This window comes from Bos javanicus, chromosome 3, assembly GCF_032452875.1.
Source record: "Bos javanicus breed banteng chromosome 3, ARS-OSU_banteng_1.0, whole genome shotgun sequence".
Classification (NCBI taxonomy): Eukaryota; Metazoa; Chordata; class Mammalia; order Artiodactyla; family Bovidae; genus Bos; species Bos javanicus.
In genome coordinates this window covers 93,611,817-93,629,039 of record NC_083870.1, presented here as the reverse complement: position 1 = coordinate 93,629,039, position 17,223 = coordinate 93,611,817, and the positions used below count along the sequence as shown (strand labels likewise).

Here is a 17,223-nt window from a genome sequence, read left to right as displayed (position 1 = left end):
CCTGTTGCTTCCCTGACCCCAAGAGCTCAGGCGGAGCTGCAGCTTCAGTCTGTGTCAACCTCAGACCTGAAAGCTTTACGTCCGCTGCGCCCGCCTGTGCCCACAGTGGTTCGAACAATGTCTTTGGCCGCTTCACAGTCTCTGCTCCGGAATCGGGTGTTTGTGGTGGGGGTTGGGATGACCAAGGTAAATAGAGCCGTGAGTCCCCGGAGGTGGGCTCCATGCTCCGCTCAGCCTGGGTGAGGCCGCGGGAGCCCTGAGTGACCGGGAAGCGGGGGTTGGGGTGGGTTGTGGGGTGTCAGGACTTGTCGCCGTCCGTCTGTCTGCCCTTCCTACCGGAGGGCGCCACTGGCTTCCCACCGCCCAGCTCGGCTCCTTGTCTGTGAGGCATCAGAGTGGCGACTCGGATGGGTTGTGATGTTGATGTCTCTGCGGAATCATAATGTCTCAGTGTTGTTCTGCGGCTATATGTTCCTCCTTCTTCCCTTTTCTTCCTGGGGCGCAGTTTGTTAAGACCTCCTCAAGATGACCCAAACTCCGCACCTCCTTTGAATATGGGTGGAAACCTAAGTTGTGTGGACTTGTAACTGAGGCAAGGTTTGCCCCATACCCAGGAGGAAAGCAGGTCGTGAATGTCGCCAGCCCTGCACTTCCAGGAATACTCCGTGTTGGATCCCTTCTCAGTTGCAACTGTAGGAGTAGAAATCTCAGTGATGCTCAGCGTCTTGGCACAGGTGGCAGGTTTTCTACATCCTCCGACTTTTGCGTTTCTCGCATGGTACTCTGCTTGCTACTCAGGAGGCCAGAGGCAGCTACAGTCTCACTTGATTGTATTTCTTGACATGCTCACTACCTTTGTGCTGTGCTGCTGCTGCTGCTAAGTCGCTTCAGTCGTGTCCGACTCTTCGAGACCCCATAGACGGCAGCCCACCAGGCTCCCCCGTCCCTGGGATTCTCCAGGCAAGAACACTGGAGTGGGTTGCCATTTCCTTCTCCAGTGCATGAAAGTGAAAAGTGAAAGTGAAGTCACTCAGTCGTGTCCGACTCAGCGACCCCAAGGACTGCAGCCTACCAGGCTCGTAGAGAAAACAACAGAAAGCAAAGCAACAGAGGCATAACAAAGTTTGGGACGAAACTATCAGTACTTTAGCATCACCTCTGTGTTCTGTGCTCTGTACTCTAGTGATGCTAAAGTACTGATAGTTTCGTCCCAAACTTTGTTATGCCTCTGTTGCTTTGCTTTCTGTTGTTCTCTCTACTTAAGACCATTTGTCTTCACTTGGTTAACTTGTTTGCATTTTTAATACTCCCTTCCCAGGACGGAGCTCGGTCCCTACCTCTTTTGTCTGTTTTTTTTTTTTTTGGTCTTTTATATTTTTTCCTACCTCCTTTTGAAGAAAATGGGCTGCTTTTCTGGGTGCCTGATGTCCTCTACCAGCATTCAGAAGTTGTGGAATTTACTGGGCGTTTAAATGTTCTTTTGATGAATTTGTGGGGGAGAAAGTGGTCTCCCTGTCCTATTCCTCCGCCATCTTAGGACCACCCCCTTGTTTGCATTTTTTAAAAGATCAATTCAGATCTTCTAGGAGAAGTTCTGATTCTCCTGACTGTCCCATAGAGCCCTGTACTTAACCTCTGTCTTAGTACTTTATATTTTATCCTGAAATTCTGTTTATATGTCTATATTCTTCTTTTGCATATAGCCATCTCCCAGGTTAATTAATTGCTATACCTCTGCTGCTGCTGCTGCTGCTGCTGCTAAGTCACTCCAGTCGTGTCCCTCTAGCACTTTGAAAATGCCTTGTGCTTGAAGAGCTCAGTAAGTGTTAGTTGAACACTATTAAATGCATGTGCTTTGTGACAGAGGGTTCCTATGGGAAGTTCTCTTTCCACGAAAACAACCTTAAACTTTTAAGGTCCTGCTCTGTGTTTCATAGACAGCTATGTATGGCAGAAGGGCAAGGGAAATCTAGGGGCTCTTTTTATAAGGGCAGTAATCCCATTCTTTTTAAAAAAATTTTTATTTATTTGGCTGTGTCAATTCTTAGTTACAGCACATGGGATCTTTAGTTGTGGCATGTTGGCTCTAGCTCCCCAATCAGGGATCAACCCAGGGCCTCCTGCATTGGGAGCTCAGATTCTAAGCCACTAAACCACCAGGGAATACCGTCAAAAAAAAATTTTTTTTTTTTAATTTATATACTAGTCCCCTCTTGAGGGCTCCATCTACATGATTACCAAAGACCCAAGTTCTTAAGGAATGTATAATATGGAGAAGGAAAGGGTAAACCATTTAAATATGATGTATTAGGACATTTTGGAGAAGGCAATGGCAACCCACTTCATTACTCTTGCCTGGAAAATCCCATGGACGGAGGAGCCTGGAAGGCTGCAGGCCATGGGATCGCTAAGAGTTGGACACAACTGAGTGACTTCACTTTCCCTTTTCACTTTCATGCATTGGAGAAGGAAATGGCAACCCACTCCAGTGTTCTTGCCTGGAGAATCCCAGGGATGGGGAAGCCTGGTGGGCTGCCGTCTATGGGGTTGCACAGAGTTGGACACAACTGAAGCGACTTAGCAGCAGCAGCAGCAGGACATTTGGTTAAGTGTAGTAGATTGGAAATATGAATTTATCTCTTTTGGTGCTTTCCAACTCTCACAAAAAATGACAGTAAAGAAATTAAAGTATTAACCCATCGGGGTAAAGTGACTAGGAGAGGAAACAGTAGAACGATGTCAGAAAAACAGTGGATGATTAAAAGCTGATGGAAGTGTGGTTATTGATTCAAAACAGAAACTCAGAGCTCAAGTTCTTGAAGAAGGATTATACTGGTTGAGTCTTCCTTCAGAACTTGAGAAGGTTTAGGACCTGCATGTACTAGATGTCAAGTAAGGTGGGAATGAGAGGAGGGAAGAAAAGCACTTCCCTGGTATAATTGGATTCCAAGATCCTTTTTACCACTAGGTCACTATCAGTTCCTTGTCAAGGTATTGGAGACTTGTTCTCTGGAGAAACTGAACTGATGCGTCTCTAGAATCATCTGACCTTTAGGTTTAGTGGAAGACAGGAGTGAGGCCCAAGTTGAAAAAAGGGAATTAAATGGAATTCTGTATAGTATTAAATGATAGTAATTACCAGCCCTGTTCCCAGAGCACTGGTGATCAGATACATGCTAGCTTCAGGGCAAATTTTGGAAATTATGTGAAAAGACTCCAGAGAAAAGTCAGATTATCACTCTACTCAAAGGGAAAGATTTTAATGGACTTGAGTATAGCAAGAGTATGAAAAGTTGACTGATATTCTTTTAAATTCAACATTGCTTTTAGCCTGTCAGAAACTCCCACTTTTCACGTTTTAGTCTAGTATTAAAAAAGAATATCCACAATTATCTTAAAAGGCCATTAAAGTCCTCCTCCCTTTTCTAATCACATATCTGTGTGAGGTCAGATTTGCTTCATAGACTTCAACCTAAAAAATAATGCCAAAGGTTGAATGAAGAATCAGCTGTGTCAGATGAAAGAATTCACCTGCCTCCTATGAAAGCAGATATTAAAGAGAATTGCTCAAGTGCAAAACAATGCCCCTCATCAGTTTTTCTTGAGGGGAATATAATTATTTTTAATAAAATTATTTATGTTAACATATAATGGTTTTTTTTTTCTGAGTGAATTGTTATTTTAAATGTCCTGTTATACGTGCTAATAGGGTAAATATTGGTAACTATAACCCTCATGATCAAAGTTCTGGCATCTTCAGTGATTTTTAGGAATGTAAAGCTGTCTTGAGACTGAAAAGTTTTGAGAATTACTGGTTCTAATCATTGAGTACTAAGAGCTACTAACAACACAAAGAGAGAAAATCATATGCTTCCAGATGAAAAAATAGACCACTACTGATAGTTTTGCCAGAGAGATAGAGTGAGTCTGTAAGATTCTGGATCCAGCTGCCAATCTGTGGGACAGAGAACAGAGGAACAGGTTGAACTGTATGAGTATGCGATCTACAAAGTCCAGAGTGTGGGAAACTACTGTCCCAGCATCTGGGTTCTTTAATAGATGTGTTGAGAGGAAAAACATGTAGTGGAGGGGAACCTGTAAATTAAAAGAGAATTTAAAAGACCCATAATTTTTTTTAAAAGGCAAGGCTGAAATATAGTGTCCAAGACACTTGGGTGATAGAACTACGAAATACTACAAGGAAGCAATTATTATAAGGATCAGGATAATAATTACTTTGGGGGTGAGGCGGGGTTGAGGTAAGGGACAGCATGTTTAGAAGAGTGTGTGGAGTGGCAGGGAAAGTTCTGTTTTTTAGTTTGTGTGGTTGTTGTCAAAGATAAAGGTAGACACTAGGTAAAGTGTTAGGGCAGATTTTAATAAATAGTATGCTATTGCAAAAGTCCAATGTGCAGTAACTTTATATACATGTGAGTAGAGAAGAGGAATCAGAGAAGCTTGAATAGAATTTGGTGAAGGAGAGAATATTTGTCAATGATTTGTACAAGAGTGTTTGCTTAAACTTTAAAAAATGAGGCAGTTAACTCCAGGAAAAACAAAACAGATTGCTCAATGAACCACATATAATCATAATATACAAGCTGGCTCAATAATAAGCAACATTGTCTTAATAAGGTAAGCACTATGTAATGATTTAATTTAAAACTTATGTTTCCACTGTATAAGGAGGATGAAGAACTGTAAATATATAAGTGAGGTGGTCTAAGAGACCTAATTCTCATTGTCCCTTATTGAAGACTATGATATAATTTCTTAAATTGATAAGTCAAGAAATAATAGTATCAGAATATTTAGAAATGTGACATTTTATAAAAGAAATATCTGAAAGGATTGAAAATGGATGTTTTGGGAGCAAGTAAGACTAGTGAGTGGAGGGCAACAGATTGCTATTTTTATTATAGGCTTTAGGGTAGGTTTTTATTTATTTTTTGCATTTCTTAGGAGAAGGAAATGGCAACCCACTCCAGTGTTCTTGCCTGGAGAATCCCAGGGACGGGGGAACCTGGTGGGCTGCCGTCTATGGGGTTGCACAGAGTCGGACACGACTGACGGGACTTAAAAGCAACTGTTGACTTTCCTTTTCTTTTATTTACCTAGCTCCTACTCATCCTTAAATACCTTATTTAAATAAATATCAGTTCCTCTGGGAAGGCATTCTAGTCCTCTGAGGCTGGGTAGTTGTCTCTCCCAGATCATTCTGTACTTAGGACCCTGTTGCATAATTGCCTGTCTTCCATTAAATAAGTTCCCTGTGGGTACAAACTGTATATTATTTATTATCAGAGTCCAGCAACACTGACAGAGACTCAGATTTTTTTGTTTAAATGACTAGATGAATGTATTTCTGTGGTTCTCTCTTGTGAGAGACTATCACCATAGTGTTTCCTTTTGTTATCTTCTGTATTTCTAGTTCACAAAGCCTGGAGTCGAGAACAGAGACTACCCTGACTTGGCAAAGGAAGCAGGTAAAAGAGAATATTTAGATCTTTGAACATTGTAGTTTATTGTGTGGTCTGTCTTGATTGTGGAGCAGCCTTGCAACCTTCACGGGAAGTTTTTTCAGGGCCAAGCAGTCTAAGCTTAGGTATCAGTTGTTTAAAGGGAATTCTGGCTTCCAGAGATTAAATTGCCAACATTCAGTGGATCATAGAGAAAGCAAAGGAATTCCAGGAAAACATCCACTTCTCCATCATTGACTACATGAAAGCCTTTGACTGTGTGAATCACAACAAACTGTGGAAAATTCTTCAAGATTTGAGAATACCAGACCACCTTACTTGTCTCCTGAGGAACCTGTATGTGGGTCAAGAAGCAACAGTTAGCACCTTACATGGAACAATGGACTGGTTCAAATTGGGAAAGGAGCATGACAAGGCTATTGTCACCTGTTTATTTAACTTACATGCAGAGTGTATCATGGGAAATGCCAGGCTGAATGAATCATAAGCTGAAATCAACATTGTCAGGAGAAATATCAACAGTCTCATATATGCAGATGATACCACTCTAATGGCAGAAAATGAAGAGGAACTAAAGAGTCTCTTGATGAGGGTGAAAGCAGTGAGTGAAAACCTGGCTTAAAACTCAGCATTCAAAAACTAAGATCAAGGAATCCGATCCCATCACTTCATGGCAAATAAAAGAGGAAAAGGTAGAAGCAGTGACAGATTTTATTTTCTTGGGCTCCATAATTACTGTGGATGGTCACTGCAGCCATGAAATTAAAAGACGCTTGCACCTTGGAAGGAAAGCTATGACAAACGTAGACAGCATATTAAAAAGCAGAGACATTGCTTTGCTGACAAAGGTTTGTATAGACAAAGCTATGGTTTTTCCAGTAGTCATGTACGGATGTGAGTGTGAGACCATAAAGAAGGCTCAGTGCCGAAGAATCGATGCTTTCAAATTGTGCTGGAGAAGATTCTTGAGAGTCCCTTGGGACAGCAAGGAGATCCAACCAGTCCATCCTAAAGGAAATCAGTTCTGAATATTCATTGAAAGGACTGATGCTGAAGCTGAAGCGCCAAAACTTTGGCCACCTGATGCGAAGGGCTGACTCACTGGAAAAGATGTTGATGCTGGGAAAGATGGAAGGCAAACAGAGAAGAGGGTGGCAGAGGACAAGATGGTTAGATAGCATCACCGACTCAAGGGACATGAATTTGAGCAAACTCCGGGAGATAGAGAGGGACGGGGAATCCTGGCATAGTGCAGTCCATGGGGTCACAGAGTCGGACCTGACTTAGCGACTGAACAACAAAGGCTTCCCACACATGGAGACCTTGGAAACTTCGTGGTCCCATGAAGTTGTTTAGGTACAGTCCTCCTGTGAAGCCTTCCCCTTCCTCCTTTCCCTGTCAGATTGTTGCCAGGCAATTCAGAAAAGATTATTCTCATTTTTCATTAGACACTCCTTGTCTCTCCAAGTACTTGTGCACTCAGTGTTCATAAATTAGATTTCATTTCAACTCCATTATACAGGTCTGTGTTTACTATACGGGAATCAGAGCATCTCTGTCCCCCAAAAGGAAGGTTCATGAGATTTGATTAGCTGATGTTGATTCTCTAGGTGTATAATATTCATTCAGTGTTTATCGTTTGGTTGTTAAATCTTTTCCTCCTGACTATTGTCTCCAAACAGCTTCTACTTTTCTTTGAAATAGGAAATGCTTTAATCAATTTTTCTATGTATTTTTTGTCCTATTTCTTTTAGTTAGTTAAAAGTGGTTACTATAAAAATATATGGATGGAATATTTTGATTATAAGATGGTAATGTTGAAATGAAGTTATTAAGTTTGAGTTTACCTCTGGAATTGTCTAATAACAAGAAATTCAGCTTGATTGCCTCTATTTACTGATTACAATTTTCTTCTTTTGCAGACATTGTTAGGAAAATAAACTCAATTTAAAAAAAGGAATTTTTATGTAGAATATACTTTTAAAACATAGCTTTGTTTTTATAAAACCCCTTGGTTCCAACTGTGAGAAGTGAGAGGGAGGTGAGAAGTGCAAAAGGGTGATTCTGTTCACGTATCTGATGTAGTTCCAGGTGAGTATGTTCACCTTCAGCCTACATCAGTCATGTTTAGTTCAACATGTATCTAAACGTCACTTGGCGGGGAAGCCCCTGAGATCCTATAAATGATTTTGTTCTCAGCCCTTTGGGCTTACCTGTCAGCTGTGGTGGTGAGGCAAGAGAATTGGTTTAAGGGAAGTCTTACCCTCTAATTCTCCAAACTGGTTTAGGAGGAGGTTCTGCTACCTTCCCTGCCCTCATTATTTCCTAAATGCATAGTGTAGAGGGAAGCACAACCAGCAGGATTGTGTCCTGTCACATTATTTAGAGACTTCTTACTCTTTACACAGTCCTGCCCATCTTCTTTCCCTCAGAGAAAGGTTAGGAATCCCTCTGCAGCTAAATGCAAAGTGGTAAAGCCACACCACGTAACTCTCTGAAACTGTTTCTGATGTTGAAAGTTACTTCTGTGCTTCCTTTGTTTTCTAATCTCTTTAACATTTTTACTTAATAATGATTTAAATCTGAAAATATATGAAGACAACCTGGTGTTAGGAGAAAATGTTCAACAAATATTAAGGAGTACATCCGGGTCACTTGGGAAGATTCAGTCAAAGTCTGGTGTACAGATCTCAGAGCCTTTGCCCTCTAGTAGGGAAAATAAGGCAAGTTCACATACATGGTGAGTAGACCATGGGAGGTGCAAGATGCTTTGGCCACTTAGAGGAGTATCAGAGCACAGGCTAAACTTACACCTTTTCACCATAACTCATTCTCTCCTACTAATTATAAGAGCAATGCATGTTATTTATTGGAACATAGATATATATGTATATAATAATGAAAACAAAATTTGTAACCCAAGCCTGAGACAGTGCACTAAGTCGTGTCCGACTCTTGCGACCCCGTGGACTGTAGCCTGCCAGGCTCCTCTGTCTAGGGCATTCTCCAGGCAAGAATACTGGAGTGGGTTGCCAGCCTAGCAGCTGTTAATATCTTGGTGTGTTCTCTTTTAATATTTTTTTTCTATGGCTTTCTGGGATCATATTCTAAATGTGTATCATATTTCTAAAACTTACTATTATAAGCTTTTCCCTGTCACTTAAAACTGAAAAAAATTAAATTTTCATGTTTCTTTGTATATTTATGCCATATTAAAATTTTTTTTAATTGTTTATTTTTAATTGAAGGATAATTGCTTTACAATGTTGTTGGTTTCTGTCACACATCAGCCTGAAACAGCCATAGGTATACACATGTCCTCTCCCTCTTGAACTTCCCCTCTCCCTCCATTCTGACCCACCTGGCTAGGTTGTCACAGAATACTAGGCTGAACTCCCTGTGCTACAGAGCAGCTTCCCGTTAGCTATCTGTTTTACACACAGTTACATAGATATTTCAGTACTACTCTCAGTTCGTCTGACCCTCTCCTTCCCCCGCTGTGTCCATAAGTCTACTCTCTATGTTTGTAGGTTCATCAGTATCATTTTTCTAAATTCCATATATACACATTTATACATGATATTTGTTTTTCTGACTTACTTCACTCTGTATAACAGTATGCTATCATTTTTGTTGTATATTTGCTTTACAGCTTTTTGACATTTTAGAAGAATGATAGTGAACATCTTGCTGAACACAAATATTTGTTCTCATCACTGGTTATTTTTGAGGACAAAGCCTAGAAGTAGACTCATTGGAGCAATGAATATAAACAGTTTTATCAGTCTTGACAGATTATTTTTCAGACCATTATTAGTTTTACTGGGATCATATGAGAATGCTCTTTTTTTTTTTTTTTGCTCGTACATAAAGCAGGAAAAGAAAGCTGGTTTGACTAAATCAATCCCATGGTCAATCATACATATATCTTCTTAAGTTAAAAAATCTTTAAAGTGATACATTCATTTGGTTAGAACACACACACACACACAGACACACATACACACAGATGGTTTATACTTCCCAGACCTCTTCTGGGGCAACTTCTTTTAACTGTCTTGGCTTTAGTTCTTCTGTTGGTTATCTCCCTATCTCTAAATACTCTTTCCACCACAATTGTTCTCCTTTTCAATTTATCAGTTTTAGATATCTGTTTGCTTCTCACTATGGTAGATGAGGATTTAGGTCAACCTTTTCTCTAGCTTCCACTCTCCTCTTCTTATTTTCATAATTTTTCTCAATTCCTCCAGTGGTCATTTCTACACCTTTGGATAGCTTCCTTGAAGCTTCTTTTCTTGTTCCATAGACAGGGTCATCTCTTGATCCTGGCTTTGTAAGATGATCGTATGAATGCTCCCACAGTTCCCCTCCTCAGCACTGACATTCTATCTTATTTTGCCCTCTGGATGAGCGATAGAGCGACAGAAATGAATAAGACACCTTGTCATTAAGGAGCTTTAAGACTCTTGGGGTTTAATATATTTATAGTTAGGTGTACAGTTAGAATAGGAAATGTTAAATATCAAAAAAGTGGTGTGAAAAAGTGTTACAATAGCTTACAGGAAGAAATGATAATTTTTTTAAAAATTATTTTTTATTGAAGGATAATTGTTTTACAGAATTTTGCTGTTTTCTGTCAAATCTCAACATGAGTCAGCCATACATAGGTATACATATATCCCCTCCCTCTTGAAGTTCCCTCCAAATGATAACTTTTGAAAGGTAAGATAACTTCTGAAAGGCTGAGATGATTTGATGAAGGATTTTCATTTGAATCGATCCCTGGGTTGGGAAGATCCCCTGAAGAAGGAAATGGCAACCCACTCCAGATTACTGCCTGGAAAATCCCATAGACAGGTGTTGGGAGGATCCTGGCGGGCTGTAGTGCTTGGGGTCACAGAGAGTCGGACAGAAACAGCAACTGAACACACTAGAGTTAGAGAGTGACTAAACAGCAGCAACACCCTAGAGTTAGCTTTACTCTGGTCAAACTCTAAACTTATTTTTACTCACTTAAAGTGCTATGTGATAAAACTTTTTTTGTTTTTATAGGCCAGAAGGCTTTAGCGGATGCACAGATCCCTTATTCTGCAGTGGAGCAGGCATGTATTGGCTATGTGTATGGTACGTGGAGACTATATATTCTAAAAGTTGTTCACCTAAGTCTGTCATCAACTACATAAACAATACAGAAGAATTTGTGAATTTTAACCCTCAAAACTCAGAATTCAGGGTCTTATTTTCATTATTTTTAGAATTTCCTTATGTGTCAGCCTAGTTTAGTACACATATATATTTTGCCAATATTGTGTTGCCAATAAAGGGGACAAATTTACATTTCTTTTTCTTGGGGATGGTCTTGATCATTGCCTCCTGTACAATATCAGGAACCTCTGTCCATAGTTCTTCAGGCACTCTGTCTATCTGATCTGATCCCTTGAATCTATTTGTCACTTCCACTGTATAATCATAAGGGATTTGATTTAGGTCATACCTGAATGGTCTAGTGGTTTTTCCTATTTTCCTTAATTTAAGTCTGAATTTGGCAATAAGGAGTTCATGATCTGAGCCGTAGTCAGCTCCTGGTCTTGTTTTTGCTGACTGTATAGAGCTTCTCCATCTTTGGTGGCAAAGAATATAATCAGTCTGATTTCGGTAATGACCATCTGGTGATGTCCATGTGTAGAGTCTTCTCTTGTGTTTTTGGAAGATAGTGTTTGCTATGACCAGTACATTCTCTTTGCAAAATTCTATTAGCCTTTGCCCTGCTTCATTCTGTACTCCAAGGCCAAATTTGCCTGATACGCCAGAGATTTATATCTGATAATACACATGAAATATTGCTTCCTTTATCATGTAACCCTACCCAGATTGAGTTGTTTGCTATTACTTGGTCATTTCTCTACTTTCCTACCTCTGTGTTATATAAATAAAGTGCATATATATATACTATGTTTTGAAAATTTTTGTATTTGCAGAATAAGTGGTGCTTCATGCTGAAACTGTTTCTGAGTAAGATGTCCATGTTTTATGTTAGACAAGGGCATAATACTAGAAAAATATAATGTAGTGTTATATTGCTTTGCAGCTCCATAATTGTCATGTTGCATAGATAATTTTCTTTTTTCTATGTAGGTGACTCTGCCAGTGGGCAGAGGGCTATCTATCACAGTTTGGGACTGACTGGAATTCCTATAATCAACGTCAACAATAACTGTTCTACTGGTTCAACTGCTTTGTTTGTGGCCCGGCAACTGATTCAGGGTGGTGAGAAGTGCCTGTTTGTCTAGTGTACTTAAATAGATGTAGGGTTATTGCCCTTCTTTTATGATGTCTCCATATGACCCTCAGAGGGATTGCTTTTTAATGTATTTTTTTAAATAAAAATTTTGATATATACTTTATATAGCACAAAAGTGTAGAATTCAGTGTTTTCAATATGTTCCCAGGTTTATGAAACTATCAGCACTGTTTAATCTTAGAACATTTGTATCACCCATAGAAGAAAGCTCTACCCATTAGCGGTCACTTCCCGTTTCTCCCCACAACCCTTGGCAACCACTAATTTACTTTCTGTCTCTATGGATTTACATATTCTGAACATTATATTAATGAAATCATATAATATATGACCTTTTATGGCTTTTTTCACTTACCGGAATATTTTCACAGTTCATTCATGTTTTAGCATGCATCAGTACTGCATTCTTTTTTGTGGCCAAATAGTAATCCATTGTATGAATATACTACATTTTGTTCACCCATTTATCAGTTGATGTACACTGTGCTATTTCTACTTTTTGGCTTTTATGAATAATCCTGCTATAAACATTTGTGTACTTTTTTGTGGCCATATGTTTTCAGTTCTCTTGGGTATATATCATAGTCTGTATTTCCAAATGTTCTAGGCTCCCTCATTAGGCCTTTTATTCTTCTGATTGTTGATTATTGCTCTGCTACTTGGTATTTTAATTGTTGGAGCTTTATAATGTCTCACTGTTGGATAATACTAGTAGCCCTTTTACCCCCTACCTTGTTATTTTTTTTTTCTTTTTTTAAAGAAAAATTTTTGCTTGTTTTGCTGTTCATTTGAACTTTAACATCATTTTTAGAAGCCCCCTCTTTCCAAAAATAGTTCTGTTGAGATTTTGATCAAGATTCTTTAAAATTTTTTAAAATCTTATTTAATGTTTAAAAATTCACAATTAGCTATTTGTATTCGTTCTTCACTGGAACATATTTCCACATTAATAAAAAGTTTTGTTAACGCTCAAAATCAAGGAAGAAGTATATACTTTATTGATTTTTCCTTGTATCTAGAGGTGTATAAGAATTTTCTCTGTAATTTTCACTTATTACAAATTTTATAACCCCTACACTATGTTTTTACATTTTGTGTACATCGACATACTTGTTTAAATAGAAGTATTTAAGGGTATTTTGTTTGAGTCTAGAAATTTAATTTTTCAAGATAATTACATTTTCTTTCAAGGTCTGGCAGATTGTGTCTTGGCTCTTGGGTTTGAAAAGATGGAAAAGGGACCCATTGCAGTAAATGTGAGTCTCAATTATTTTTATTTCAGAACTGTTATAACACTATGAGAAAACTTTGCCCATCTGACTGCCATAAATAGAGCTCGCAAAAGCTGAAAAATGAGATTGTCTATGTATGCATGCATGTGTGCTGAGTCACTCAGTTGTGTCCAGCTTTTTGCGACTCCATGAATTGTAGCCTGCCTGTCAGGCTCCTCTGTCCCTGGAATTTAAGGCAAGAATACTGGAGTGGCTTGCCACTTTCTTGTCCAGGGAATATTCCTAATCCAAAGATCAAACCCTCATCTCCTGGGTTTTCTGCATTGGCAGGCAGATTCTTAACCACTGCACCACCTGAGAAGACCATATGTATGCATCGGTTCAGTTCAGTTCAGTTCAGCGCTCAGTCATGTCCGACTCTTTGTGACCCCATGAATTGCAGCACGCAGGCCTCCTTGTCCATCACTAACGCCTGGAGTTTACCCAAATTCATGTTCTTTGAGTCGGTGATGCCATTCAGCCCTCTCATCCTCTGTCATCCCCTTCTCCTCCTGCCCCCAATCCCTCCCAGCATCAGGGTCTTTTCCAATGAGTCAACTCTTTGCATGAGGTGGCCAAAGTATTGGAGTTTCAGCTTTAGCATCAGTCCTTTCAATGAACACCCAGGACTGATATCCTTTAGGATGGACTGGTTGGATCTCCTTGTAGTCCAAGGGACTCTCAAGAGTCTTCTCCAACACCACAGTTCAAAAGCATCAATTCTTTGGCGCTCAGCTTTCTTCACAGTCCAACTCTCACATCCATACATGACCACTGGAAAAACCATAGCCTTGACTAGACGGACCTTTGTTAACAAAGTAATGTCTCTGCTTTTTACTATGCTATCTAGGTTGGTCATAACTTTCCTTCCAAGGAGTAAGCATCTTTTAATTTCATGGCTGCAGTCACCATCTGCAGTGATTTTGGAGCCCCCCCCCCAAAAAATATGACACTGTTTCCACTGTTTCCCCATCTATTTACCATGAAGTGATGGGACAGATGTCATGATCTTAGTTTCCTGAATGTTGAGCTTTAAGCCAACTTTTTCACTCTCCTCTTTCACTTTCATCAAGAGGCTTTTTAGTTCCTCTTCACTTTCTGCCATAAGGGTGGTGTCATCTGCGTTCCTATTTGGAACCAGTCTGTTGTTCCATGTCCAGTTCTAACTGTTGCTTCCTGACCTGCATATAGGTTTCTCAAGAGGCAGGTCAGGTGGTCTGGTATTCCCATCTCTTTCAGAATTTTCCACAGTTTATTGTGATCCACACAGTCAAAGGCTTTGGCATAGTCAATAAAGCAGAAATAGATGTTTTTCTGGAACTCTCTTGCTTTTTCGATGATCCAGCGGATGTTGGCAATTTGATCTCTGGTTCCTCTGCCTTTTCTAAAACCAGCTTGAACATCTGGAAGTTCATGGTTCACGTATTGCTGAAGCCTGGCTTGGAGAATTTTGAGCATTACTTTACTAGCGTGTGAGATGGGTGCAACGGTAGTGTGAGCGTTCTTTGGCATTGCCTTTCTTTGGGATTGGAATGAAAACTGACCTTTTCCAGTCCTGTGGCCACTGCTGGGTTTTCCAAATTTGGTGGCATATTGAGTGCAGCACTTTCACAGCATCATCTTTCAGGATTTGAAACAGCTCAACTGGAATTCCATCACCTCCACTAGCTTTGTTCGTAGTGATGCTTTCTAAGGCCCACTTGACTTCACCTTCCAGAATGTCTGGCTCTAGGTCAGTGATCACACCATCATGATTATCTGGGTCGTGAAGATCTTTTTTGTACAGTTCTTCTGTGTATTCTTGCCACCTCTTCTTAATATCTTCCCCTTCTGTTAGGTCCATACCATTTTTGTCCTTTATTGTGCCCATCTTTGCATGAAATGTTCCCTTGGTATCTCTAATTTTCTTGAAGAAATCTCTAGTCTTTCCCATTCTGTTGTTTTCCTCTATTTCTTTGCATTGATCACTGAGGAAGGCATCTCTTCTTGCTATTCTTTGGAACTCTGCATTCAAATGGGAATATCTTTCCTTTCTCCTTTGCTTTTCGCTTCTCTTCTTTTCTCAGCTATTTGTAAGGCCTCCCCAGACAGTCATTTTGCTTTTTTGCATTTCTTTTCCACGCGGATGGTCTTGATCCCTGTCTCCTGTACAATGTCACGAACCTCCGTCCATAGTTTATCAGGCACTCTGTCTATCGGATCTTGTCCCTTAAATATATTTCTCACTTCCACTGTATAATCATAAGGGATTTGATTTAGGTCATACTTGAACGGTCTAGTGGTTTTCCCTACTTTTTTCAATTTAAGTCTGAATTTGGCAATAAGGAGTTCATGATCTGAGCCACAGTCAGCTCCCGGTCTTGTTTTTGCTGACTAGATCCTGGTAATTTAGACAGTAAAGAATCTTAGAGATAATTTTGCTCAACACTTTTATTTTGTGAAACTTATGTTCATACAAGTTAGATCATTGAATCTGAGATGGACCTGTGTATTTAATTTGAAACATTCAAATTTTATTCATTCATTAAAAAATTAATTCCATTCAGCAAACTGAAGAGTGTCAATAAAGTGGGACTTCTGTTTTCCATAATGACAAGTCAGGTTTTTAAATCATTTCTCCTAATGATCACAACTGAAATATTTGAATGGAATAGAAATAAGATACCCTGAAGACACTGAAGAACTAACAGGAGAGGAACTGCAGGTGAATGCCAGAAAATTAAGATCAGCATTAGAAATTGTTTTTGCCTCAGAGGCCTTTGATCAGGAAGCCTTGACCTTCCATTTTGATGGCCCCCTAGGATGAAGGGGAAAGTAGTCGAAGCTCAGGTGCTCCAAAGATGAGAAATTTAATACCCACTCTCCACCTTTAACTGGGTGGACTCTGTAGGGGTAAACCTTTTAGGTAAAGGTGAACACAAAGTAAAATTGCCCCCTTTGATCTGATCTGATCCCCTACATCCTCTTTTTCCCTTCAGGAGCTTACAGGGAGAATTGCCTTGGCACTGAGCTGAGCAAGGGAGAAAAAAAGAGGACAAAATAACCAGAAAACTTTTCACTGAGAATTAAGAAACCAAAGGCTATTTTTATCTGGGACTGCTGCCAAAATGCTCATTTACCTGGGTGGTGAAAGAAACATCAGGCTATGAATTGAGTCTGGACTTAGGCTCAGCAGGTAAAGAATCTGCCTGCAATGTGGGAGACCTGGGTTCAATCCCTGTGTTGGGAAGATCCCCTGGAGGAGGGCATGACAATCCACTCCAGTATTCTTGCCTGGAGAATCCCCATGGACAGAGGAGCCTGGTGGGTTACAGTCCATGTGGTGGCACGGAGTTGGACACAGCTGAGCAACTAAGTACAGTACAGCACATGAATTGAGTCTAAGTTGGTTCCAGTTTGGTACCAATTACTTTCTACCATTAAGTTGCACTCAACAGAAGCAACTGCAAATTTTCTTTTGGAGGAAAGCATCTTCCTTCTAGGCTTTGAGATCTATTCAAGTAAGTTTTCAAGGACCTGCAATTAAAGATAACCAAGTGTTAAAGAAACAAGGTACCATATTTGAGGACCAGGAGAAAAAAGGAACGGTAAAAAGTGATCTCTGCAGACCTCTAAAGCTAGATACATTGGATACAGATTTAGGCATACTGGACGTGAGTTTGAGTGAACTCTGGGAGATGGTGATGGACAGGGAGGCATGGTGTGCTGCGATTCATGGGGTCGAAAAGAGTCGGACTCGACTGAGCGACTGAACTGAACTATGTTTAAAAAAAAGAAAAGCTTGAAAATACCTCAGGGGTATAAGAAACTGCAAAAAGGGATATTGTAGGCTTTAGAAAAATACCAAATAGGATTTATAGAACAAAAATGAAATATTTAAAATTGAAAATTCAAAAGATAGGTTTGGTAGCCAATTATACATGATTAAAAAAGAATTTCTAGTGAAATGGGACTAGAAATAATTATTTAGAGTACACTCTAGAAAGAAAAAAGTTTGAAAATAGGCAGGAAGTTATGATATATGGAGAATAGTGTGATGTTATAATAAACAGATAATTGGAATTAATGGGGAGAAGTGGTGAGAGAGAAAATAGGGCATAGGCATTTTGTCTATCTTTTCAGAAAATTAGCTGTTAGTTTCATTTATCTTTTTAATTTTCTTTTAAGCCTC

General features: G+C 39.6%; 1 protein-coding gene across 2 annotated transcripts in view; it reads left to right on the top strand.

Moving 5' to 3' along the window:
- The window catches only part of LOC133244577 (sterol carrier protein 2), a 119,518-nt gene continuing 102,295 nt past the window's right edge, over window positions 1-17,223 (top strand). The window contains exons 1-5 of one of the 2 annotated variants that reach the window (XM_061411939.1): window positions 1-186; window positions 5,432-5,486; window positions 10,533-10,604; window positions 11,616-11,747; window positions 12,973-13,037. In XM_061411939.1, coding sequence (XP_061267923.1) covers window positions 118-186; window positions 5,432-5,486; window positions 10,533-10,604; window positions 11,616-11,747; window positions 12,973-13,037 — 393 coding nt within the window. In that variant the 5' untranslated portion in view covers window positions 1-117. The remainder of the gene's footprint in view (window positions 187-5,431; window positions 5,487-10,532; window positions 10,605-11,615; window positions 11,748-12,972; window positions 13,038-17,223) is intronic. The other variant, XM_061411941.1, reaches the window with a different exon arrangement.